We start from the raw sequence: 21654 nt of genomic DNA, 5'->3' as shown, positions 1-21654 counted from the left end.
AGCATTTATGTAGTATGTACATTTACCTTATTATTTTATGTTTGATTTGAAACACCCTAAATATTTCCAGCTGATGTTTTACGCAAGTAATGAATCAGTTAAAGCACAGAATATGACCGGTGTTGGTGATGTGACGGTGCTGCAAGTAGCTTTTCTTTGCGCTTGTAGATGTTATTCCGTTTTTCGCAATATCCAACTTCTTATTGCCCCTTATTACTCTTCCTTTGCCTAAATTTTTAGACACCACTCCGTCCTTTTATGTATATCCCAAATATCAGTTAACGGTATAGGCGAGTCCTGGATGATTAATTCGTCGTTCATTTTCAAGTTTTCGAAATACGAAGCATATTCATAAAGCAAGGGCCGTTTGCTGATGCTTAAATATTGGCGCTTCAGAACTCAGTTTTACTCCTACAGCGCCATTTACTGATTTATTGAGAAGTTATATTAGCAGTTTTTATTTCAGAAGTCGTTTGCTTGTCCGTGCATGTAAAAAACCGTGTCCGCGATGATCGTTGATCCGAGCGTGAAGTGCGTTCTGCCATACGATTCTTGTATGCAGAAGGATTGTCGGCTGCTGAAATTTATCGGGAGTTATGCCTAGTTTATATTACAGTTATGAGTGAAAAAAAGCTTAGACAATGTGAACGTTTCGAAATCGAAGAGGAACTCAAGAATTCCGTTGTCAATTGGTTAAACTCTCAGGTGGCGAGCTTCTATGCCGAGAGGTTAAATAATCTGGTGCAGTGGTACGAAATACAATTAATAGTAGCGGGCGTAACTTGGTGGAAATCCATAATCGCAGGAATAGAAGGATCAAAAACTTTGCTATTTCCACATAGTATTTGGTCATCAAAATATGACATTACCACCTTGATAATGTTACTCTGTAACGAAACCATGGTCGGTGTCAATAAATTACGATGTGGAAATAGCAAAGTAGTTGATCCTTCTATTCGTGGTACGAAATACGCTAGGTAGTGAACGGCAATGACGTAGAGAAGTGAAGTTTTTTTTTAGCTTACTAAAAATATCAATATACTGTGTGTCTATGAGTATATTTTTTCCTGTGACCAAATGGCCGTTACTTCATGAATACCCTTCGTATTTTGTCGACTGTTCCAAAATAATTTGTGCGAACTCTTTGCTTCCAGCCTTTTTGTATTATTTCTCGTATTATTGTCGTCATGCCACTATATTATCTTTAGGGTTGATCTCAAGCACTTCGCTCCGTGATATTTATTTTTCGCGGTTGGATGTATTAGTTAATCTAATCTACGATGGTATTGTGTATGTTAGTTTTGGCCGTATGTACGCATTGTAGATGCAAACACTTATTTTGGGTGATGTCGAGTTGTCATTTAAAATTAGAAGTAAGCCGGCTTTTGCACCAAATGCCTTTGTCGTGATATTTTTAATATGCCGATGAAAGGTTAATTTCGAGTATAGGGTCACCTCAGGGTACGTGGTCTTGTCTGAGTATCTTATCCCTTATTGTCGGAGGATTGGGCGTCGCGGTTTGGAAATGAAAGGTTTATGGAAGATGACTGCCTGAGTTTTCTCGGCGTTCACTCTAATTCTCCATTTATTGTATCAGGCGTGTACTTGGTCGAGTTTTTACAGTACCTTTTCCGCGGATAGATCTGCGTTAATGTATATATACCTCGTGAATATAGCCGCGTCATCCGCATGAAGTGCCATTGTAGTCTGCCGATCTTCCCTATATTTCAGGAAATCTGAAGTAAAAGAGTTGAAAGGAAGCGGCACGTATATTAATCCTAGGGGGACCCCTGCTGTCATATATTTTTTATGATACTTTTCTCATATCTCCAGTTAACGTTAAAAGTTCCTACTCGGAGATAAGAGTGAGTCCATTTTAAAATCCACCCAGGTATTTTTCGTTGGTCCGTTTTGATTAGAAGGCCGTCGTGCCAGTCTTTGTTGAATGCTTTTGAGATATCCAGGGAAATTCCTAATGTTAGTTGATTTTTGTTACAACCATCAGATATGTATTCCTTCACTCGATAAGTGATGATCGGTGGCGGAGTCATGACATGGCCCCTCCCCTTATAAGAGGAAACCGATGAGCAGAGAAAACTTTATTTTTCAATTCCAGAATTTTTCTTCGTATTGAAGCCCTCTCCCCTAAAATCTCAAAATTTTGACTTTTCATTGTTGTTTTGACACAGAATTAAGAAATCGGAAAATTTATTTTGGATCGCGCGGAAGATTCCTTCTGTGCTTAAGTACAATGTAGGCGTGAAATGAATATTACAAACGCCTCTTTTAGAATAATATAATCGAAAGCGCTGGAGGGTGGAGCATAAACGCCTTTCTATTTATTCGCAAAGTGAATCACTATTCATAAATGCCTCCCCGGATGTGGAGAATATGTTTATGATATATTCCACTACAGAGTTCGTGCATGGTATTTGAATACCTGCCAAGGAGAAGGCCGTATGGGATACCGGCGTATAAAAGCCTGCATCAACTAGTGCCTTCGAGGACTTGGATTTTGACATCTCATTTTATTGTTTCTGTGGTTTTCTCTTCGTCATATTCAGTTTTCTATGTCGTCTTTTTTGAATAAATATATTTGATGATATGGAGGACCTTACCGGGGGTGAAATGGGAGAAATCTTCACAGTCCCATAGCCATCGAGGAAATTTGACATTTAAAAAAATGATTCTTTGTTCGGTTTCAGTGTTTCGTGGATCCATGAATATTTTACCATAGTTAACAATTGGTTTCTACCCACCATTGTTCTCCTAGACTAGTTCTCCTAAAAACTTCGCAATACTTCAACCATGGGATATATATTTCCCTTTAATACTGCAAAATTTGCTTAAAGCTTTATTTATAGAGCACAGAATGTGTACTTGCAAAATTAATTGCCTGGTTTATTACGTATTCTGCACATAATCCACACATTCTGAATATTTTATTCTTGCCTTCTAGGGACCCCCAAGGACGAAGCCGGTGTTGCTGGTCATATCGCTTGCTGGAATCAAAGTGTGTAGCCGAGATGGGAAGGTAAGCCAATTGCCGTTGTCGCTTTGCGGTATTAAGCATTTACATATCCTTTTATCCATAAAGTCGCGTTTCTAACTCAATAAATGAATTCCGATCCCATTTTAAAGAATCATTTCACTTGGGTTGAATAACCTCAGTTGTTGCAGAAAAGTTTCTCGGGTTTTCCACCGGTTGATGTCGTCTATGTCTCCAGAAGTTTCGAGATGCAACTTGCTGTTCATCCTCAGAGGATCTTCCAAATGCCGTTCTTCGAAATTTGTCCAGTATATATACACCCCATCCGTGGTCAGGTGTAACCTGATTGGTTCACGAGTATTGTGCTTTTCCCGCAATTTTTGTTGCATATAAGGGATTTCATTATTGATCCCCATGCATTTCGGATTTGGAACCAAGTGTCTCTGTTGATGTTATTGCGGTTGATGCGGATCTGAATGGCTTCCTTGGCAAGGCGGTCCCAGTAGCCATGTGCCCGGCATAGTCGTTTTGCCTCCTTCCTTCTTCGCTGTTTTTTCACTTTCACATACGGCTTTACCTGTTCTTAAAGGGAAGAGTTGCCTATAATGTACCAGCTCCAAATTTTTACCACTTTGGTAAAACCGAAGGACTTGGGATCATGAGACTTCTATCATGCACAGCTTCAGGTAGGTCGTACTCGACGCCAAAATACCAGTCGCTAGCTTAGTGCGTTCGAGAACGGTCTGTGTGTGAGAGAATAAAATATTTTGTATTTTCAAGCAATTTTTTCTAGTCGTGGCTATAACTTAAGGCTTACAAGTCAACAAAAATAAAATAGAGATCGTCACTTTAGATAGGACAAACCATATATGAAGTTAGAACATAATAGACGAAAATGAAAGTTGACAGTGATTTTTTTTATACATGTTATAGCTGGCAAGTTATAGAATTCTTTTTATTTACATATTTATTACGTATTTCGTAGAACTCATCTAGCAAGTGCATTGATTTTTTTCAATAAAAACTTTTTTAATTCGTATTTGAATGCGTTTCTATTTGTAATTGTTTAAATATCTGATGGTAGAGAGTTAAAAAGTTTGGCTCCTTCCTGATATGGTCCTTCACTTGAGAGTTTGACATCAGGTCAGCATGAATACCATGCTGAATGCGGGTTTTTATTTGATGTACCTATTTCAATCTTTAGATTAAATATGTACAGGTTTTTTGAACATACATTATTAAATTAAATACATTCGAGGCAGTAACAGGCATTTTGTAAGGAATGAAAATGTGCCCTGCATGACTCCCTAAATGATAATGTAAGAAAAGCCCTGATTGCCTGTTTTTGTTATTTAAAAACTTTATATGTAAGCCACCCCAGAACGCACCCCCACCATAGAGTCATAATTTTGTACGCATAACAATAAAAAAATACGTGCACATTCATGAAAAGAGAGAACTTGACAACGGTCAGTAATATCTATAACCAATCCCTTCAACATTAGAACAATGGAAAAAATAGAAAAAATAAAAACATTCAAGGTTGACCAAGCGAATGATTCCATTAATTCCATCCAAATGGAGACATCGTGCTCTCCTTAGTAATACGAGGAAGAAATGAAATTTTCAAACTGGAAATATTACAGATTGCTTTTTTTTATTTAGTATCTATGAAGGATCGATCGCAAGCCAAACTTTACTTTGAATTCCTCAGAAAGGAGAGGAAATTTCAGTTTTTGTAAGTGTAACCGCGGAATGGAATACATTTGATAATCGATGAAAGACGAAGAGCCAAAGTGATGGAAGCTTCGAAGGTTTAGACAGAAAGGAAATTATTTCAAAACTTTGCTATATGGAATTGTTATAACTTTAAGGTTATCGCTTGTTACTAACAATCGTACCAAATATTGAGCAACAAGTCAGCTCCGGAGCATTGCTAGTGCTTTTCTGTCCATATTTTACTGATATTCACCTTTGTGTAGTCATGCATGCTACTTCTAAAAATTAAGCAGCTTAGGTAGAGACGGGAGTAGTATAAGTTACCATCGCCTTTAATGATATTGATTATCTACAATGTTGTAGTTAGTGCTTAATTTATAAAATTTTAGGTACTGCAAGCATACCGACACCTTTGACTCACACATGATTTTCAAATAAGAGTCCTCCGCAAAAACTTTCGATTGTTTCTAACTTGTAATAAAAGTCACATTGAGGAATAATCGTGTACAGAGTATAAAAAACTATGGCGTTTTTAAAGGTGGCGCAGCAGCGGCGAGTTATAATACCAAGTTTTCCCAACGCTGCGCCATTCCGGCTGAGAATAAGCACTTGTAGTGGTTGTGTTCCTATCAATGTGCATGGTTGGTTCATGCAGCAGCGGAAATCTTCGACTTCATACCTGCTGACTTTAGTCGATTGCCCCACGGGTAAAATGCAATTGATAAATATTGGAAATGTTATTTTTTGAATGAACTCAGGAAATGTAATGCTTTCAATTTCAAAATTCGTTTTTCATATATAACCACACACCTCTGTCTCTGAAAGAAACGACTTTTCATTTTTTCGGAGATGAGAAATTATAAATCCGCATATTTCTTCTGGACTGCTGAGGATCCCATGCGTGCCTAAAAAAGTGGATGCCACAGCTCGATGGGCGATATGCTTCTCTTCATCCCATTCATAAGCACTGCTCATGTCGCATCCCTCGTCGCTGAATACATCATTTGCTCACTCATGGGGAACTGTTTCAAAAAATGTGAGCCATCTAAAAGCGATAAATTTCAAATATTCCGTATGAGATAACGTTAATTACAAAAATGGACGAAATTGCAACGGCGCTGAAGCGCACGACCTCCCGTGTTTTTAGATATGTACCTTCAGCTTACACATATAATATAGGGTTTTCTCTTCGGTATTTGTTTGTTTATTTTTGTTGATTGTTAACTAGCGATTCACAGTGCAATTTGAAATTTTTGGGGGATAAACCCCCCCCTCCAGAGCTCAGAGAAATTTTCAATTTCAATCCATTTTACTTAATTGGATTGATATTACTAATATAATAGTGTGGGAATAAATAAATTATCCCTCAGAAAGCCATAAAACACACAATTTTGAACCATTTATCTTGAAATTCCGCAATTTATTAATCTCGCACCTAACGCTTATCCTGGTGGGTATTCCATACCCCAACACACACCGGTATAAGTTGCACCTAAACCCCCCCCCCCCAGCCTTAATTCCTAGCTGCGCCCCTGCTCCTTGGTAACAACAGATATGCTTTCACGTTTGTGGGACGATTTGGGCTACCACGTCGATGTTTGCTGTGCAAACAACGCCGCGTTGAACCTTTATACCATTTACCATATTTGCAATAATTTAATACGTATAAAAACTTATTAATTTTTACAAATTATTTTATTTATTACATTAAATTGATATCACCATATATGAAGAGTAAAACTTAGAAACTTAATATTTCCATTGGTATAATGCTTGTTTCATTATGGATTTATACTTGAATAAGTATTAAGATTTGAAAATGGATCCATCATTTGGAATAACCATGTACTTCATTAAAGGTTGTTCTACACGAAAAGACCTGAAGAAAGTTAAACTTTGTTCCGCGGTGTTCCGGCACGAGTATTTGTTGTAATACAGCTTTTCTTAAAGATGATTAATGGGTTAGTCACGAGGGACTCTGTACTCATTGCTGCCATGACTATCAATAATGAATAGTTATTATTAGATTGTGGACTTGAAAAAAGTTGATGTATCAATGACTAATGAATACCAGAACTATTATCATTGATTCAAACTGTATTTCTACCGGGAAAGGCTGTCGTAAGTGTTCCAAGCAATCCCGCATTTGAGAAGAAAGTGGATGATGGCCGCTAGAGGGACATTAAAGACAATGTCATCTCCATCATTGCATTTGCGCCACTTTGAAGATAATTTCAACGTAAGTGCGGTATTTTATCTACGCAAAAAACATCAGTAAAATTATCAGCAATGATTAAAATAAAAAAATCGGTATCTATAGAAAAAACATCAGTACAACGATGGTTAGATATTTCCTGAATAGAGCAGATCAATTATACATTTTTGATGTTGCTTAAAAGCAATATAGGGTTATAATGGGTTAATTATCAGGTTTCGGCACATAATGTCATTTCCATTTGCCTTGAAAAATCCTTATGTGGCGAAACCTGGGACGTTAGAAATAATAAGTGCGGTAATATACTAGTACTCTTATTGTGTTAAATACCTATTAAATACCTATGCAAATACTCTATTCAGCACCCATGCATTTCAAAATCCCCTCCGTGCACATATCGCACTCTCTCGGTTCTCAAATTCTTGAATGTTCCCCCTCCCCTCCTGCAACGAGTGATACCTTTTCGTTTATTTGCACCTTTAATCGATTCTTTCCGATCGATAACTTATGCAATGGCATGGTGTTTTTTTTTGGTGGAGGCGACCGACGGTTGAGGTCATTGGCGCCATGAGGATGAGTAGTGGGGAAGGAAAGGTGGAGAGAAACCCGGCGTCGGCATTAGCCTGCTTTTAAAGAAAAACGCCAAAGGGACCTTAGGTTCGGCTCTTCCATACTCCGAACATTTAATCTGCCGCGGTTGATAGAAACGTCTGTTTTCCGTGCAGTACCCTAAGCTGCCGTGTCTGTGACTGTCCGCATTCCGCTTATTACTCCTAATCCAACTTTCCTGATCGAGAGCGTCCAACAGTGGCGTAGCCGGACACCCCCCTCCCCCGAAATATAAAAACGCAATCACTTTCCTTCATAAAAGAAAACAAAATATTAAAAAATCGAGAATTAAAAATATTTCTTTAGCAAATGAAGTTTTTTCGATTATGAAAAGTGTTCAAATTAGTTTAAAACCCATTACTTAGTACCCTGCTTTTCAAAAATTTCCCCCCTGGTTTTCGCCCCCCCCCCCCCCCCCCCCGCGAAAGAACGAAATTCCTGACTCCACCACTGGCGTCCAAACTTTGCATATTGCTGCTATGCCAACGCAAAAGGTTGTCTTATCGTCGTCGGATCTTAAGTAGGCATATTGTTATATATCTGTTACCTATGGGTAGAAAACATCTTGAATTTTGGTAAAAAAAAATTTGCAAGTTGTTCGAGGTATATGTTAAGCATAACTATCAATATTTTGGACGAATAAATAAAAATTTATTTTCCAAAGAATTTTTTAATTAAAACACGACTATGGTTTCGACGGTTAACGTCATATTCTGGGCTAGATTCTTCAAATCCAATATTCTATGGGAAAACAAAGTTTAATTTATTCATTCAAAATCTTTAGCAAATTCCATAAATTATCGGCGGAAACCACCAACTTTATAACCGACCAAACATAAAAGTCAACTGCACGCGCTCAACGCCTTTGATTAAGTCTGTCTATTTATTTATTTATTTCAAATGCCCACATACAGCAATTATTGCCAATTTACAGTGGCGCAGTAACAAGACAATTAATAATATATAATAAGAAACAAAATACATATAACGGGAATCAAATCTACCTAAAATATGCCGAGAATAAAGTACATAAAATAAAACGAGAATCAAAACCTCGAAATTAAAGAGCACAAGTACAGAAAGCTAAAGAAAATTGTAGCAGTGGTAAGAAATGGGAAGTGTTGCTATTGATGTTCAGAGAGGTAAGATTAGTAAAGACTTTCGGGGATCTACATCTACATAATACCCCGCAAGCCGCCTAAAAGGCGTGTGGCAGGGGATGTTAGGACACCAGCCGTTTACAGCTATTAAAAAAAAAAGAAGTGCTCTAACGAGGATGGGACAAGCGTTTATTAAATTCCTTTATTGTTCGGGGGAAAAACGAATTCCCATATCTATCCGTTCGGCAAAAAATCTCTCTTAATTTATCGTTCTGTCGGACCTGGAAATATGGTGTGGCTCTAAGATTATGTTCTCTGTGTCGCTCTTAAAGAAATCCATTCTTAATTGTTCAAGCAATCTAAGCCTAGCGCGCAGCCTCCGAGTCTCCAACGGCTCCCAGCCTAATTCGCTTAACATCTGGGTAACACTGTCTGTACGCCCGTAGCGGTTTTTGACGAAACGCGCAGCCTTCCTTTGTATCTTATTCAGTTCGCGGATTAAGTCTTTCTGCACTGGATCCCATACACTCGCTGCATATTCAAGGTGCGGTCGGACGAGAGCGAAATAGCACCTTTCTTTTACTTTCTCATCCGAAAATCTTCCCACAATACGCTTGACGAATCCTAATTTCTTCAGGGCTATGCCGCAAATATTCTTTATATGTGTTCCCCACGTGAGGTTCGAGGTTATCGTAACTCCCAGGTACTTCACTTCGTCTGTTGCCTTTATGTTAATGCCATCCACTGCATAAACATCGTTAGTGTTGGACAAATTCCGCAAAAAATGTACCGCCATGCATTTGCTCAGATTAAGTTCGAGTCCCCACCCTTGACTCCACAAATGAACGTTGTTTAAGTCCGCTGATAGATTTCCATAGTCAGAGTGATCACTAATTTCGCGATAGATGACAGAGTCGTCAGCAAATAAACGTATTTTACTGCTAATGCGGGAGCAGAGATCGTTAATGTATATAATGAACAACAGGGGGCCGATTACGCTTCCTTGTGGAACACCTGATGTAACTTTTACAACATCAGATCTAATTCCGTCAAGAACTACTTTTTGTTTACGATCTCTGAGAAAGTCGCGTATCCAGTTTACAACTGTTTCGTTTAATCCGCATGACTGTAATTTGTATAAAAGTTTGTTGTGAGGTACAGTGTCGAAAGCTTTCTTAAAATCTAGAAATAGTGCGTCAACTTGTCTTTTCGATTCACCAGATTTTATAACGTCGTGAAGAAAGAGCGCGAGCTGTGTTTCGCAGGATCTATTTTTTCGGAATCCGTGCGGACAGTCATGGAGGAAGTTACGTCTGTCCAAGAAAGTCATGATATTACTAACAACGATATGTTCAAGTATCTTGCCTATAATTGATGTTAGTGAAATTGGACGGTAGTTGCCTGGGTCATTTCTGTTTCCCTTTTTGAAAATGGGTGTAACGCTTGCAATTTTCCAGTCGGGCGGTAACTTCCCTTCGGAGAGTGACTTCTTGAATATGATCTCTAAGTAAGGCGCTATCTGTGGAGCTAACTCTTTGAGGATACGCGCGGGTATTCCCTCCGGACCCGGAGATTTACTTTTCTTAATCGACTGTAGTTGTTTAATTATCCCATCACGTTTTATAGATATTTCTTCCATCAAATCCTCAGTATATGGGATGTTTAAATTGAATTGAGTATCGGGATAGGGAAAAGGGATCATTACTCGGCGGAAGGGAATTAAGAAGTGAGGGGAGGCGAAAGAAAAGTGAGCGTTGAATGAGTGATAATCTGGCGTGAAGGTCCCATGTACCGGCAGAGTACTTGGATGTCTCACGAAGGGAAATTAGCTCGTTTCTCTAACTTACAAGGAGACTTCAAAGGAGACGTCGCCAAAGTGATGTTCAGGATCTGGATACGGATGTTATTTTCTGAAACTATATAGGTAAGGTAGAAAAAGTGTCACGGCTTTCTTCCACATAGGCTCGGGTTCGAGAGATATTCGCTTGTAAAGACTTCGCGCAACATGACATCCCTTGAGTAATCACCGTTTTAAGGCACGATTCGGAGTTTCGTTTAAAATCCATAAATTGATATTAAATTTTTAAAAATCGCGAAGTAACTAAATAAAACGAATGGGGATAAAATGTGACAGTGATTTCAAAAATAAGAAGAGAGAAAAACACGGTCGTAGTTAAGAGGTAGCGATTACTCAAGGGATGTCATGCTGCGCGAAATCTTTACAAGCGAATATCTCTCGAACCCGGGCCTATGTGGAAGAAAGCCGTGACAGTTTTTCTACCTTATCTATATAGTTTCAGTTAATAACATCCACATGCAAATTTCGAACATCACTTTGGCGATGTCTCCTCGTTAGTCTCGCTTTTACCGATAATTCTTTTCGCAGAACGATCAGCCCTCTACTGATCATTTGCGATGAATAGACGTACGGATTAGAGGATTTTTTTCGACCCTTTTTGAATATCATAAAATGTGCGGAATTCGGATGCGACCCTCAGCTTTACCCTTAACCAGTGACGTGCAATTCTTGTTACACTACCAGTGACGTGCGGTCTGGGAAGCCGCAATAAAACAAAAATTCGTAAAACGTTGCAAAGTCATTTTTATTGCTTAGTTTAATATTTCATTGACTTTTCAACTATTATAAAACTTATATTTAATATTATGCGAACCAAGTTTTTCAGTAAAAATTGTTACTTGAAACAGAATAAAAAACACTTGAGTTATTTTTTTATCATGGTACTTTTTTTAATTGAGCACTTAATTATCCGCGTTATGCAACTGAAAATGCTTCCTTAAAATTATAAATTATTATTATTATAATTTTGTTCTTTAATTTTCTTCAGTTTTCACTGAGTAGCTTTAGTGTTAAGAGCACGGGTTTTCACCAAGGTAACTCTTTACTGTTGAATTGGGTTGAGAAATTTTCTCGTGATATGACAGGTTGAAATTATTACAGCCTTTTGCAGTTTGATGTATGTATTTGGATGGAGGTTGAGTATTTTGAAACTATTTTGTATATGTTTTGGAATGATACCGGTAGCTGAGATGACAATTGGGGCTATATAAACCTGTTCCATATTCTATATTCTTTTTATTTCTATTGCCAATTCTTGGTACTTGTTAATTTTTCCTGTAATTGTCTTTTAGATGTTATGCGACAGTGGCACGACAATATCAACTATGTAGCAAGTTCTATATTTCTTGTCAATCAACACTATCTGGTCTATTATTAACTATAGTTTTATCTGTTTGAATAGGCAGATCGTAATAGATTTTAAATGCGCCATTTTCAAGCACTGTTTCAGGGTGGTACGCATAATATGGGGTCTTAGTATCTATTAACTTGTGTTGGTAGGCCAGTTTTTGGTGGATAATTTTTGCAACTTGATTATGTCTACTTAAATATTCTGTATTAGCTAGCATCTTACAGCCAGATATAATGTGCTGGATTGTTTCCGGTACTTGAAAACACCTTCTACATTTGTCATCTGTTATGCTTTTATCACCAAGGATGTACTTTGCATAATTTTTAGTGCGGATAACCTGGTCTTGTATTGCAAGCATGAACCCTTCGGTTTCTCCATAAAGTTCACCCAATGACAACCATTTGTTTGATGAGATTTTATCAACATATGGTTGATTGAGGTTATTGATGTGTCGTCCATTATTATTATTATTATTATTATTATTAATATTGTTTTGTAAGAGTAAAGATAATAATGGAACCTGCTGATAAGCTTAATGCTTAGCAGGACCATTAAAATGCAAAAATAATGTAGTCTTCATTCAAATGTAAATATTTAGAGAACTTAAATGTTTTATTGGAAGATATACTTAACTGAATTGAATTATATAATGACAATATCATATTTTTCAGATAATATTTTATATTTTGTAACATTTTTAAAAATTTTGTAATATGCTATGCAATGTGATAACTTATTTGAATTGATGTTAACGAATGGTTAATATTTTAAAGGTATGGAACTACTGTTTGAAAAACTTTTTAACTATCAAATGTATTATTTAAACAATTTTTATCATTGTAATAAATAAAAAATTATATTATTATTATTATTCTTGAAAAATCACTAATTATTTTTAATAACTTTTTGAATCATCTCCACCAGTATTACGTTTATCGGTTTTTCCAATTAAAAGAAGTGAGGTCTCACAGACCGCTACTCAAATTCAGTTGTAAATTTTCAGATATAAATAATAAGAACGTTAATTTTTTTAGAGTGCTATGTCCTAAATCTACAATATTAAGGCGCTCCCGAGGATTATAGATATTTTGAAATGTTAATTTTTAAAGTATTCATAATTTTAGAAACGCAGCGGTCTCTCAGTCCGCACGTCACCTGGTAAGGGTTAATGTTCAATCCGACGGTCGGGATGTTGCGCTCCAGGTGTTCTCCGCACAGCGCTCAAGCATGGTCGGGCAAACTCTGAAACACCTCCTACCCCGCCGCACAGTGGGCTGAAATCGAAAAAAGCTGGTCAAAAATCAAAATATAGTGAAACCTCGGTTAGCGAACGCCTCTGACAACGAACTATTCGGATAAAGACCAAAAATTTCACTAAAAATTTGCCTCGAATAGCGAACAAAATTTCGGTTCGCGAACAGATGTGTAGCGGCCATGTTTGTGTTCGGTGTTGTGCGATCCCAAATGCATAAAAGTAATACAATGTCTACAATAGTAAGTCTACAAGTAATACAATGTAATACGATACCTACAGTATATACCCTGCAACTTTCATTTGATAGCGAGTGAATAGGAGCTAGGAACCAATTATTTCGATTACCTTTATTTCTTATGGGGAAAATTGTTTCGGATAGCGAACATTTCGGATAACAACCAGCTTTCTGGAACAGGTTGTGGTCGTTATCCGAGGTTCTACTGTATGTACTTTTATCATTTCGCACCAGGAATAGTATATCATCATTTTTGAATTCCCAGGGCATGTAAAACTTAAGTTAATTTTTTTTCAAAGTAATATGTTTAATTTTTATAGCTGGTCAAAAATCAATTAAAATCTTCAAAATCTTGAGTGCGTGTTTTGTATGAAAAAGCTCAATGTTTTTTCCCCAAGAAATGAAATTCAATTGATAATTCGGAATTATTGATGGCATTTATTGATATTACTATTATTTTAATTAATCGAAAGCGAACTTTTGTGAGATTTCATTGTTTTTTTTATCAACTTTTATTTTTTTATAATCACCGTTTTTCGTTAATTTTTACCTAATGCTAGGATGAAAGTAGCTACCGCCGCTTGCGAGTCCTGAGATATTTACACTAGAAGTTAGACTGAAGTTTAATGTACTAGACGGAAAGGAAAAATCTTGCTCCAACTTGCACCCCTTGGATTTTTTGAGGCAAAGCAAAATGATGTCGGGCGGTTCTCGCGCCCCGTGACCCGCAATGCACGGAGTAGACACTCGGGAACTTAGCGTGACATGCATATCGGTCCATTTGAGAGACTGGATTTTCCCTAAATCTTGAGTGCATTGCATTCAGCTACTTGTTATTTGCTGTGTATGCATTGCATGTACCCTCTTATAGCGATTTTACCCTTGAGTCTTCGTGCGCAAGCTGCGTGCGTACGGCAATAAACCTAACGGTTCGCGCGCTCCCCAAGCCCAATTTCCTTGACGGCTACCCCTTTATGCACCCAAATTTATTCTTTTAATATGAAAATGGGCACATTTTTCCATTCTGCAAATTGATCTCCCAATAAATGCCGTCTATACGATTGGCTCGCTCATTTGTAGCCGAGAGCTCAACATCAGCCTCCCTTCAGTATTCCTTGTTGAAGTGTGTGCCAAAGGGCGTTTACAGAGAGGTTGCCAAGTTATGAATGCAACGAAAGTGACTCACCAAGATTTGCATGGGGTGATCTTGACTAAAAGAGGGTGTTCATGAAGCAGAAGAAATCATTCGTATCGGAGTTTTTACGCAAAAAAAACTTACCTTGGAAGGAGATGAGAAATTAAAAACGCTGCTTGTGGCTTTCATTCAAAACATATTTTTTCATCAATATTTTCGAAAGTGGGATGAGTGCTCCAGAATGCATAGTAGATTTCTAGCAACTTGTCATCTCAGTGGGGTTTCTTAATGATAATAATAATAATAATAATAATAATTGTTTATTACTCCTCAAAATAAAAGTACAGAATAGAATTAATTACCGAAAACGGAGTAACTTTAGGTAGCCATTAAGGACAACCTGATTGGGTTGGATGTTGTTATTGCGTGATTTGGCAAACTATCGTATTAGCATTCGACAATTCTAATTCGAGTGCCAGATACAATCCTTAATCAGGAATGTCGGAGGATCTAATTACCCGCTTCTCTGTAATTTTGAGAACAGTGTCGATTTGACTTCGAGTAAATGATACGGTTTCCTCAGCTTACTGCCATAAAACTACTAAACTGTATGTAAAATTTGAGCCATGGTATAAATTACCACCAACTATTCACAAATTTTTAATACATAGAGCAAAAATTGTAAGAAAAAGATGCCAAACATCCTGTTGGGCAGCTTTTCGAAGAGGCGTTTGAAGCCCGACACAAGTATATAAGAATATATCGTGTAAAACACGCCAAGGAAGTCTCAAAGACTGCCACGAGCCATGGCCTTTCTCATGCGCTTCTGCTTAAATCAGATCCTTTTATTTTTTGCTCTGTAGGGGTTCCCCGTAAAGTAAAAATATACCAGAGGAGGTTATACTTATTCTAATTAAAAGCAAAAATATTTTATAACTAGTGAAGTCTTCATTTAGACTCAGAATAGGATATAAATTGGCAAGCCTTTGTTTTTGAGCAATAGGGTGGTTTCCCATTATTTTTTTACTGCCTTAATCGAAAGATTATTACTCCTGGAGTACGCATTTCACGCACTTAGATTTTCGAATGACGATATCTATTTTTCGCGATTAAAAGAAAAGTGAAAATTTTCAAGCGCGCGAAAACGCGACGGCTAAGTAGGAAAGATGGGATAAAGTCCGTGTGACGTATTTCTGGTTCCCGCTGCCACCCTGTGAGGTCACCCTGAGGCGAGGCTTGAGCGCTGATACGACGCAGGCTGCTAGCAGGTAGCTGAGTACCCTGCTAGCTGGTAGCGCTTGGCTTAACTAAGGATTATTAATACCTTATCAAACGAAGAAAACTCTCCGACCATGCGTAGTTTTAGTAGGTTATTATTAACAGATGTTTCCCTGAGCTACGTGCCTCATGCATGCATTGGTAATCTCAGACGATGTAAAACTCCTATCTCCTCGTATAGAAACTAAGTCCCTGTGACGTCAAGTGGAGTTGCATCGCATGGGCGCAAATGTGGCCTTTTTCAAATGCAGTTAAAATTGACCATTTCCATTCGTCCAAACTGGGATTTCTAAAACCAAATAATTTGTATATTATGAATACACTAATGGTGGGTAACGAATCGCAATCAATGCCTTTCGTTTTCTTTGATGAAGGAAACTACCCTATCGGCAATAAAAATATTTTTAATGGTATTCTTCTTTATTACGACACTTCAATGACCAAAATTTATAGTTTCAAAGACTCGATAGCAATTTTAAATAAAAATTTACCTTATTAATATCTCTTATACAGCTTAATCTCTGTTTAAAATAGAAGAAATTCTATATTTCCCTTGATGCTTCCGCATCAAAATTTTGAGTTGCCGTTGACAACTAGTTTTCCCGCATAACTTTTACCTATTTTCAATTTTTTTAGCCCTCCCAAACAATATCACGGACTGTAGGATGTTACAGTTACGTAGGATGAACTAAAGTGAGAGACAGGGACATAGCCTATATGCTTCGTAAAGGCCATTCGCTATACACAGTGAATGATCATACGAATGAAATCATTCGCCGTGTGTAACGGAAAACTTCGCGAATGAACCGTCATGCGCATAGGCGGATCTGGGTGGGAAACGGGGGCACGTTCCTCCCCCAAACCCGTAAAAATATGGAAGATTTTAATACGGTTCCATTGTCATTGCGTTCATTTTGTATTACGAGGTATCCTTGTGCACCCCCCCCCAGAACAAAATCCTGGATACGGTCTTGCTTGTGCCCCCCCAGAAAGATTTCCTGGATCCACCCCTGGTCATGCGCATGACCATTCAGTGAAAATTAGAACCTGTTCTATTTTGCTCGCATGATCCTGTGAATGATTACGTGACCATTCAGCATGATCATTCGCGTGATCATTCACCGTGTATAGTGGCCTAAAGGAGATTTGGTGTTGGTGGGTTGCCTGAACGGAAATATTTTTGTCAATTCGCACTCATCTGCACTTTTGTATGAACTAAACCATTCTATATGGGCAGTATATTAGGTAATATTTCCCTATAAATTCCTTTATTTGCAAATTTCGTATGACATATGAGAAAAAATGAGGGTATCCTGTAGCTTAAAAATTTGACGTGATAGGAAAAAAGGGAGGTATTTTTCTTTTCTAGAGGCCAAAAGTTCTTCAAAGACAAGTCAATGATCTAAGGCAACAAAATGAATGCTCCTCAGTATTATTTTCGTCTGGCCATCATTTCTCATGATGAGGCCAATTAAGAAGCGTCGTTTGCTACCTATGGATTCCAAAACACCTCCTATCATGCCCTTCTTAGTAGTTCAACATTTCTCACGCCAAATATCCATTTGTTCTTTATCGGCCGTTTGTAACATCACATTTCAGGCGCTTCCAACTTTTATTTCTCTGTTTCCAATGCATGAATTTTATTCATACTTTTTTTTTCTCGCCATCAAAGTCTTGCATAGGCTTATGAGTTTCATCTTTCATGCCGTGTTTCTCTCAGTGGCGTCTTCTCTTTAACCCTACAGAAACAGTTCCACTGTCAATTTATCTTATTCTGAGAACTCTGTTCCTCATCCAAGCGTTTGTCCCGCGCTATTGCAGGGTCCGCTGTTCTGCTAAGTCTTCTCCACTTGGCTCGATCCAGGGCGTCTACTGGCGTGGCGTTGATGGTCTTCATGTCTGCCTTAATTATCTAGCGATTGGATCGTTGGATTATTCTTCCTCACAGGATAATCCTCTAAAATCGCTGGCACAGTAATGGTTTTCCTGGTTTCGCTAGTGGTAGGACCCGCCCGCCTTAGTGACGGTGCGGGATTCCTCGTCCCATCCCTTCCTTCCCTATCCCGTCCCTGGAGGCGTCGTCAGGCTCCTATCGCGGCGGCGCCTCCTTCCTTCTTCCTTCCTGTCCTCCCCCTTCTGTGGTGTAGAGGTGATGAGCTTATAGCTTCAGACTTCAGCCCAGGAGAGTAACCCCGCGAGCCCGCCCTAGAGTTTCGAATCCACTGTGTGCGTTAATTCTGTCGAGCCAGCGCATCTTAGGTCGTCCTCGTGGTCGGCGTCCTTCAGGGCTCAGCCGCATTGCCGTTCTCGCCACGGAGTTCACGTCGCTACGCACCACCTTATTCTGAGAACTCATCTCTCAATATCCTTACCATTTCCTCGGGTTGCATGCTCTCCACATTCAATGGGCGATTTCAGGGGGGTGAGCGCTGTAGAATTTCCCGTGAATGCGGCCACAGCGCAGCTCAGTTACAACATCCCTTCCGAGGGACATCCAATGATGGGGAAAATGACGGTTTCAAGCGACCATTTTCCGCGATGGCTCGAGGGATGGAAATGCCATCCCTTTTTCCATTACTCAGTACGTCCCTCTTTCCGTCGCTGAAATCATCGCTGGTACAATTTTTACGCTAATCAGAACGTACGGCTGCTAACAGTGATTATAACGCTACGCTTGGATGTTAGCTGTATTCTTCTTCCTTCCAGGATTAGGCTACTAAGCGTGTTCCGGCTTCACATTTTCCTTCCATCTATGTTTATAGTCTTGTAGTTTGTCAGTGACTGCCTCGACACCCAGTTCATCTCTTATTTGAGTGTTTCTTATTTTATCCAACCTTGTGCAGCATTTTACTGACCTTAAAAATTTCATTTCCGATGATTCTATCAGCCTTAATTCATTATTTTTGGTACCCAACATTCTGATCCGCAGAGTACAGTAGGAACTGCCATCACTTTATTAAATTTTATCCGTGTTTCTTTTTTTTAGAGTTTCTAATTGTGCCACATATTCTCTGGAAAGTGCTGACCTTATTTATAATATCTTTTTCCTCGTCATATATTATATCGCATCCTAAGTATTGGAAGTGCGACACTTGCTCCAGGACTTCATCCTCACTAACAATTTTTGTTCTTATCGGGTTGCTTCCTAAAAATGGTTAACTGTGTATCATTTGTAAATACGGAGAGTGATGGATAAGCAATGGAAAAAGGGAGGTGGGAATGGTCGTGTCATTCATAAAATGATGGAGCGAGCGATCAGACTTTTGGTCCTTGGACACCTATCGCTGGAGTTGTCATTCTTAGGGACGGAAAAATTGAGCGTGTGATTCATGTTTCATTAAACTCGACTACGTCACAGTGTGGACTTAATACATCAGCATTGTGTTCGGTAAATCCAGCAAACCGCCTTGGAAGATGGTGGTTGCCTTTTTGGTGTAACTAGTAACATATATGACCGGTAATCGATAGATCTGGATTCAAATTCCGCCCAAGGCAAATAATTATTTTCATGGCAAATTTTACCCTTGAAGATATATCTCACCAACATCGTACAGTATAAAATTTATGTGGAATGACATTTTTTTACATTTCACCGAACATAACTCCCATTACGTCATCGGTTCATTTACAGCGGGTGTAAACTTTCGCGTTTTTTTTTAATTTACAACTGATTTTCGAAGTCGTAACTTTTTTCATCACTTATCCTTCCCCTCCACTCTTTGAGGTTCTTTTAATGGATCGCGGGTCTGAGTCTGGGTGAACGGCCTCATCCTATTTCTGAGATAAGGTAATTCACTTGAAGGTTTGGAACAAAAATACTACTGCAATAGATTACGACCGTAAATATTCCTCAATCAAACTACATCATGCACGAGGGGCGCTCAAAGCGTGAAAATCCTTTTTATAACAAAAGAAAAATTTATTCTTTGACGCAGCGCCGCCATTGGTGCTCCTCGTGGCACATTAGGATAGTTTCCTTCATCAAAGAAAACGAAAGCCATTGATTGCGATTCGTTACCCACCATTAGTGTATTCATAATATACAAATTATTTGGTTTTACAAATCCCAGTTCAGACGAATGGCAATGGCCAATTTTAACCTCATTTGAAAAAGGCCAGATTGGTGGACATGAGATGCCACTCCACGTGGCGACACAGGGACCTAGATTCTATACGAGTAGATTTTTACATCGTCTGAGATTACCAAGGCATGCATGAGGCACAGAGCTCAGGGAAATACCTCTTAATAATCACTTATTAAAATTAACTTTGGTCGGAAAGTTTCCTTCGTTTGATAGGGTATTGATAATCCTTATTTAAGGCTAACTCTACCTGCTAGCAGGGCACTCTACGCTACAGCCATGCTCGACAGCAAGCAGCTTGTATCGTGGTGGCGTTCATAGCCTCACACCCAGGTGGCCTAACACAGCAACAGCCAGACGTCACACGGGCTTTTCCCAGCAATCATACTCAGCCGTCGCGTTTTCGCGCGTTTGAAATTTTTCACTTTTCATAATCGCGAAAAATAGATATCGTCATTTAAAAATCTTAAAGCATGAAATATGTACTCCAGGAGTAACAATCTTTCGATTTAGGCAGTAAAAAAATAATAGGAAACCACTCAATTTGGTGGGAAATGCAGCATACTTATTGCCAACTGCGGGAGAGCTTTTGCACTTTTTTACGTTTCTACAGCTGATGATAGCTAACGCAGGCGGTGGAATTGATCTTTAAGGATATTTTATCAATGATATGTCTTCCATGCGAGCTAACTTTCGCGGAACCTCGAATTCTTGGTTTATTAGCAGATTAAAACATTATTTATACCAAAATATGATTTAATTCTTTCCTGGCGAATAATTATGGTGAAGTCCTCTCCGGATATCCTCTGGGTCAAATATTTATATGCCACCACCGTCTCTCCTTACGATTCATCCATCGTCTTCAGAGTGAATGGAATTAGTGGGAGTAAATAAAGCCTTTTAGATGCATCTATAAGCCATCACAACAATGAAATTAATGATTGGCCAGAAGGATCTTAAGAGAATTAGATGGAAAGGAGGGGTTCTATCGTTATTTATTTTATAGCTTGTGTAAGAGTTTAAAGAAAAGGTTAGTGAAGAGTTTGATCTGAAGTGTAGCTCTCTACGGTGCGGAAACGTGGACACTGAGGAAAGAAGACGAGAGAAGATTGGAGGCATTCGAGATGTGGGTATGGAGAAGAATAGAGAGGGTGAAATGGACGGAGAGGAAAAGGAATGACGAAGTGCTGGATATGGTTGGCGAGGAGAGGCCGCTTTTAGATGAGATACGGAGGATACAGAAGGTATGGATGGAGTTGGTGCTTAGCGGTGAGGGGATGTTGAAAATGGGGTTAGAGGGTAGAATGTTAAGGTAACGAGGGAGGGGAAGGAAAAGAATAGGATTTTTAGATAGATTGAAAGAGAGTAGGCCTTAAAGTGAATTAAAGAAGGTAGTGCTGGAAGGAAAGGGAGGCTCCCAGCTCACTTCTGGAGTAGGTACTCCATGAAAACCTACCTTAATCGGTAGAATACTAATAAAAAAATAACTTCAGGCTTTACTTTGTGAAACCTCTCCATATTGGAAATAAAGAAATAAAGTTTTTGTAAGGTTCACTGTTATTTAATTATGGGCACGACCCGGGTTTCGTAACTTGGTTACATCGTCAGGTGACTGATCTTGCATGCATCTTATATTTATACACAAAGTACACAAATGACAGTGAGGACATCTATCGGAAAGGAAAGGGACTGGTTGACACCTTACAAAGTTTTTATTTCGTTATTTACTTTCTTTAAAATAGGATTCCATGGATTGCTAAGTTTGTAACCCGTGTCTTTTCTACATCTAGATTCTACCCTGCAAGCCACAAACATATTTGGGGATGTA

The 21654-nt window shown here is 38.6% G+C and overlaps 1 protein-coding gene across 1 annotated transcript in view; it reads left to right on the top strand.

Moving 5' to 3' along the window:
- Window positions 1-21654, top strand: part of LOC124170803 (tensin-1-like) — a 366656-nt gene that overhangs the window by 233030 nt on the left and 111972 nt on the right. Inside the window, exon 4 of the mRNA XM_046549768.1 lies at window positions 2960-3034. Coding sequence (XP_046405724.1) covers window positions 2960-3034 — 75 coding nt within the window. The remainder of the gene's footprint in view (window positions 1-2959; window positions 3035-21654) is intronic.

This window comes from Ischnura elegans, chromosome X (assembly GCF_921293095.1).
Source record: "Ischnura elegans chromosome X, ioIscEleg1.1, whole genome shotgun sequence".
NCBI classification, from domain to species: Eukaryota; Metazoa; Arthropoda; class Insecta; order Odonata; family Coenagrionidae; genus Ischnura; species Ischnura elegans.
This window is presented reverse-complemented; position numbering and strand designations above follow the sequence as displayed.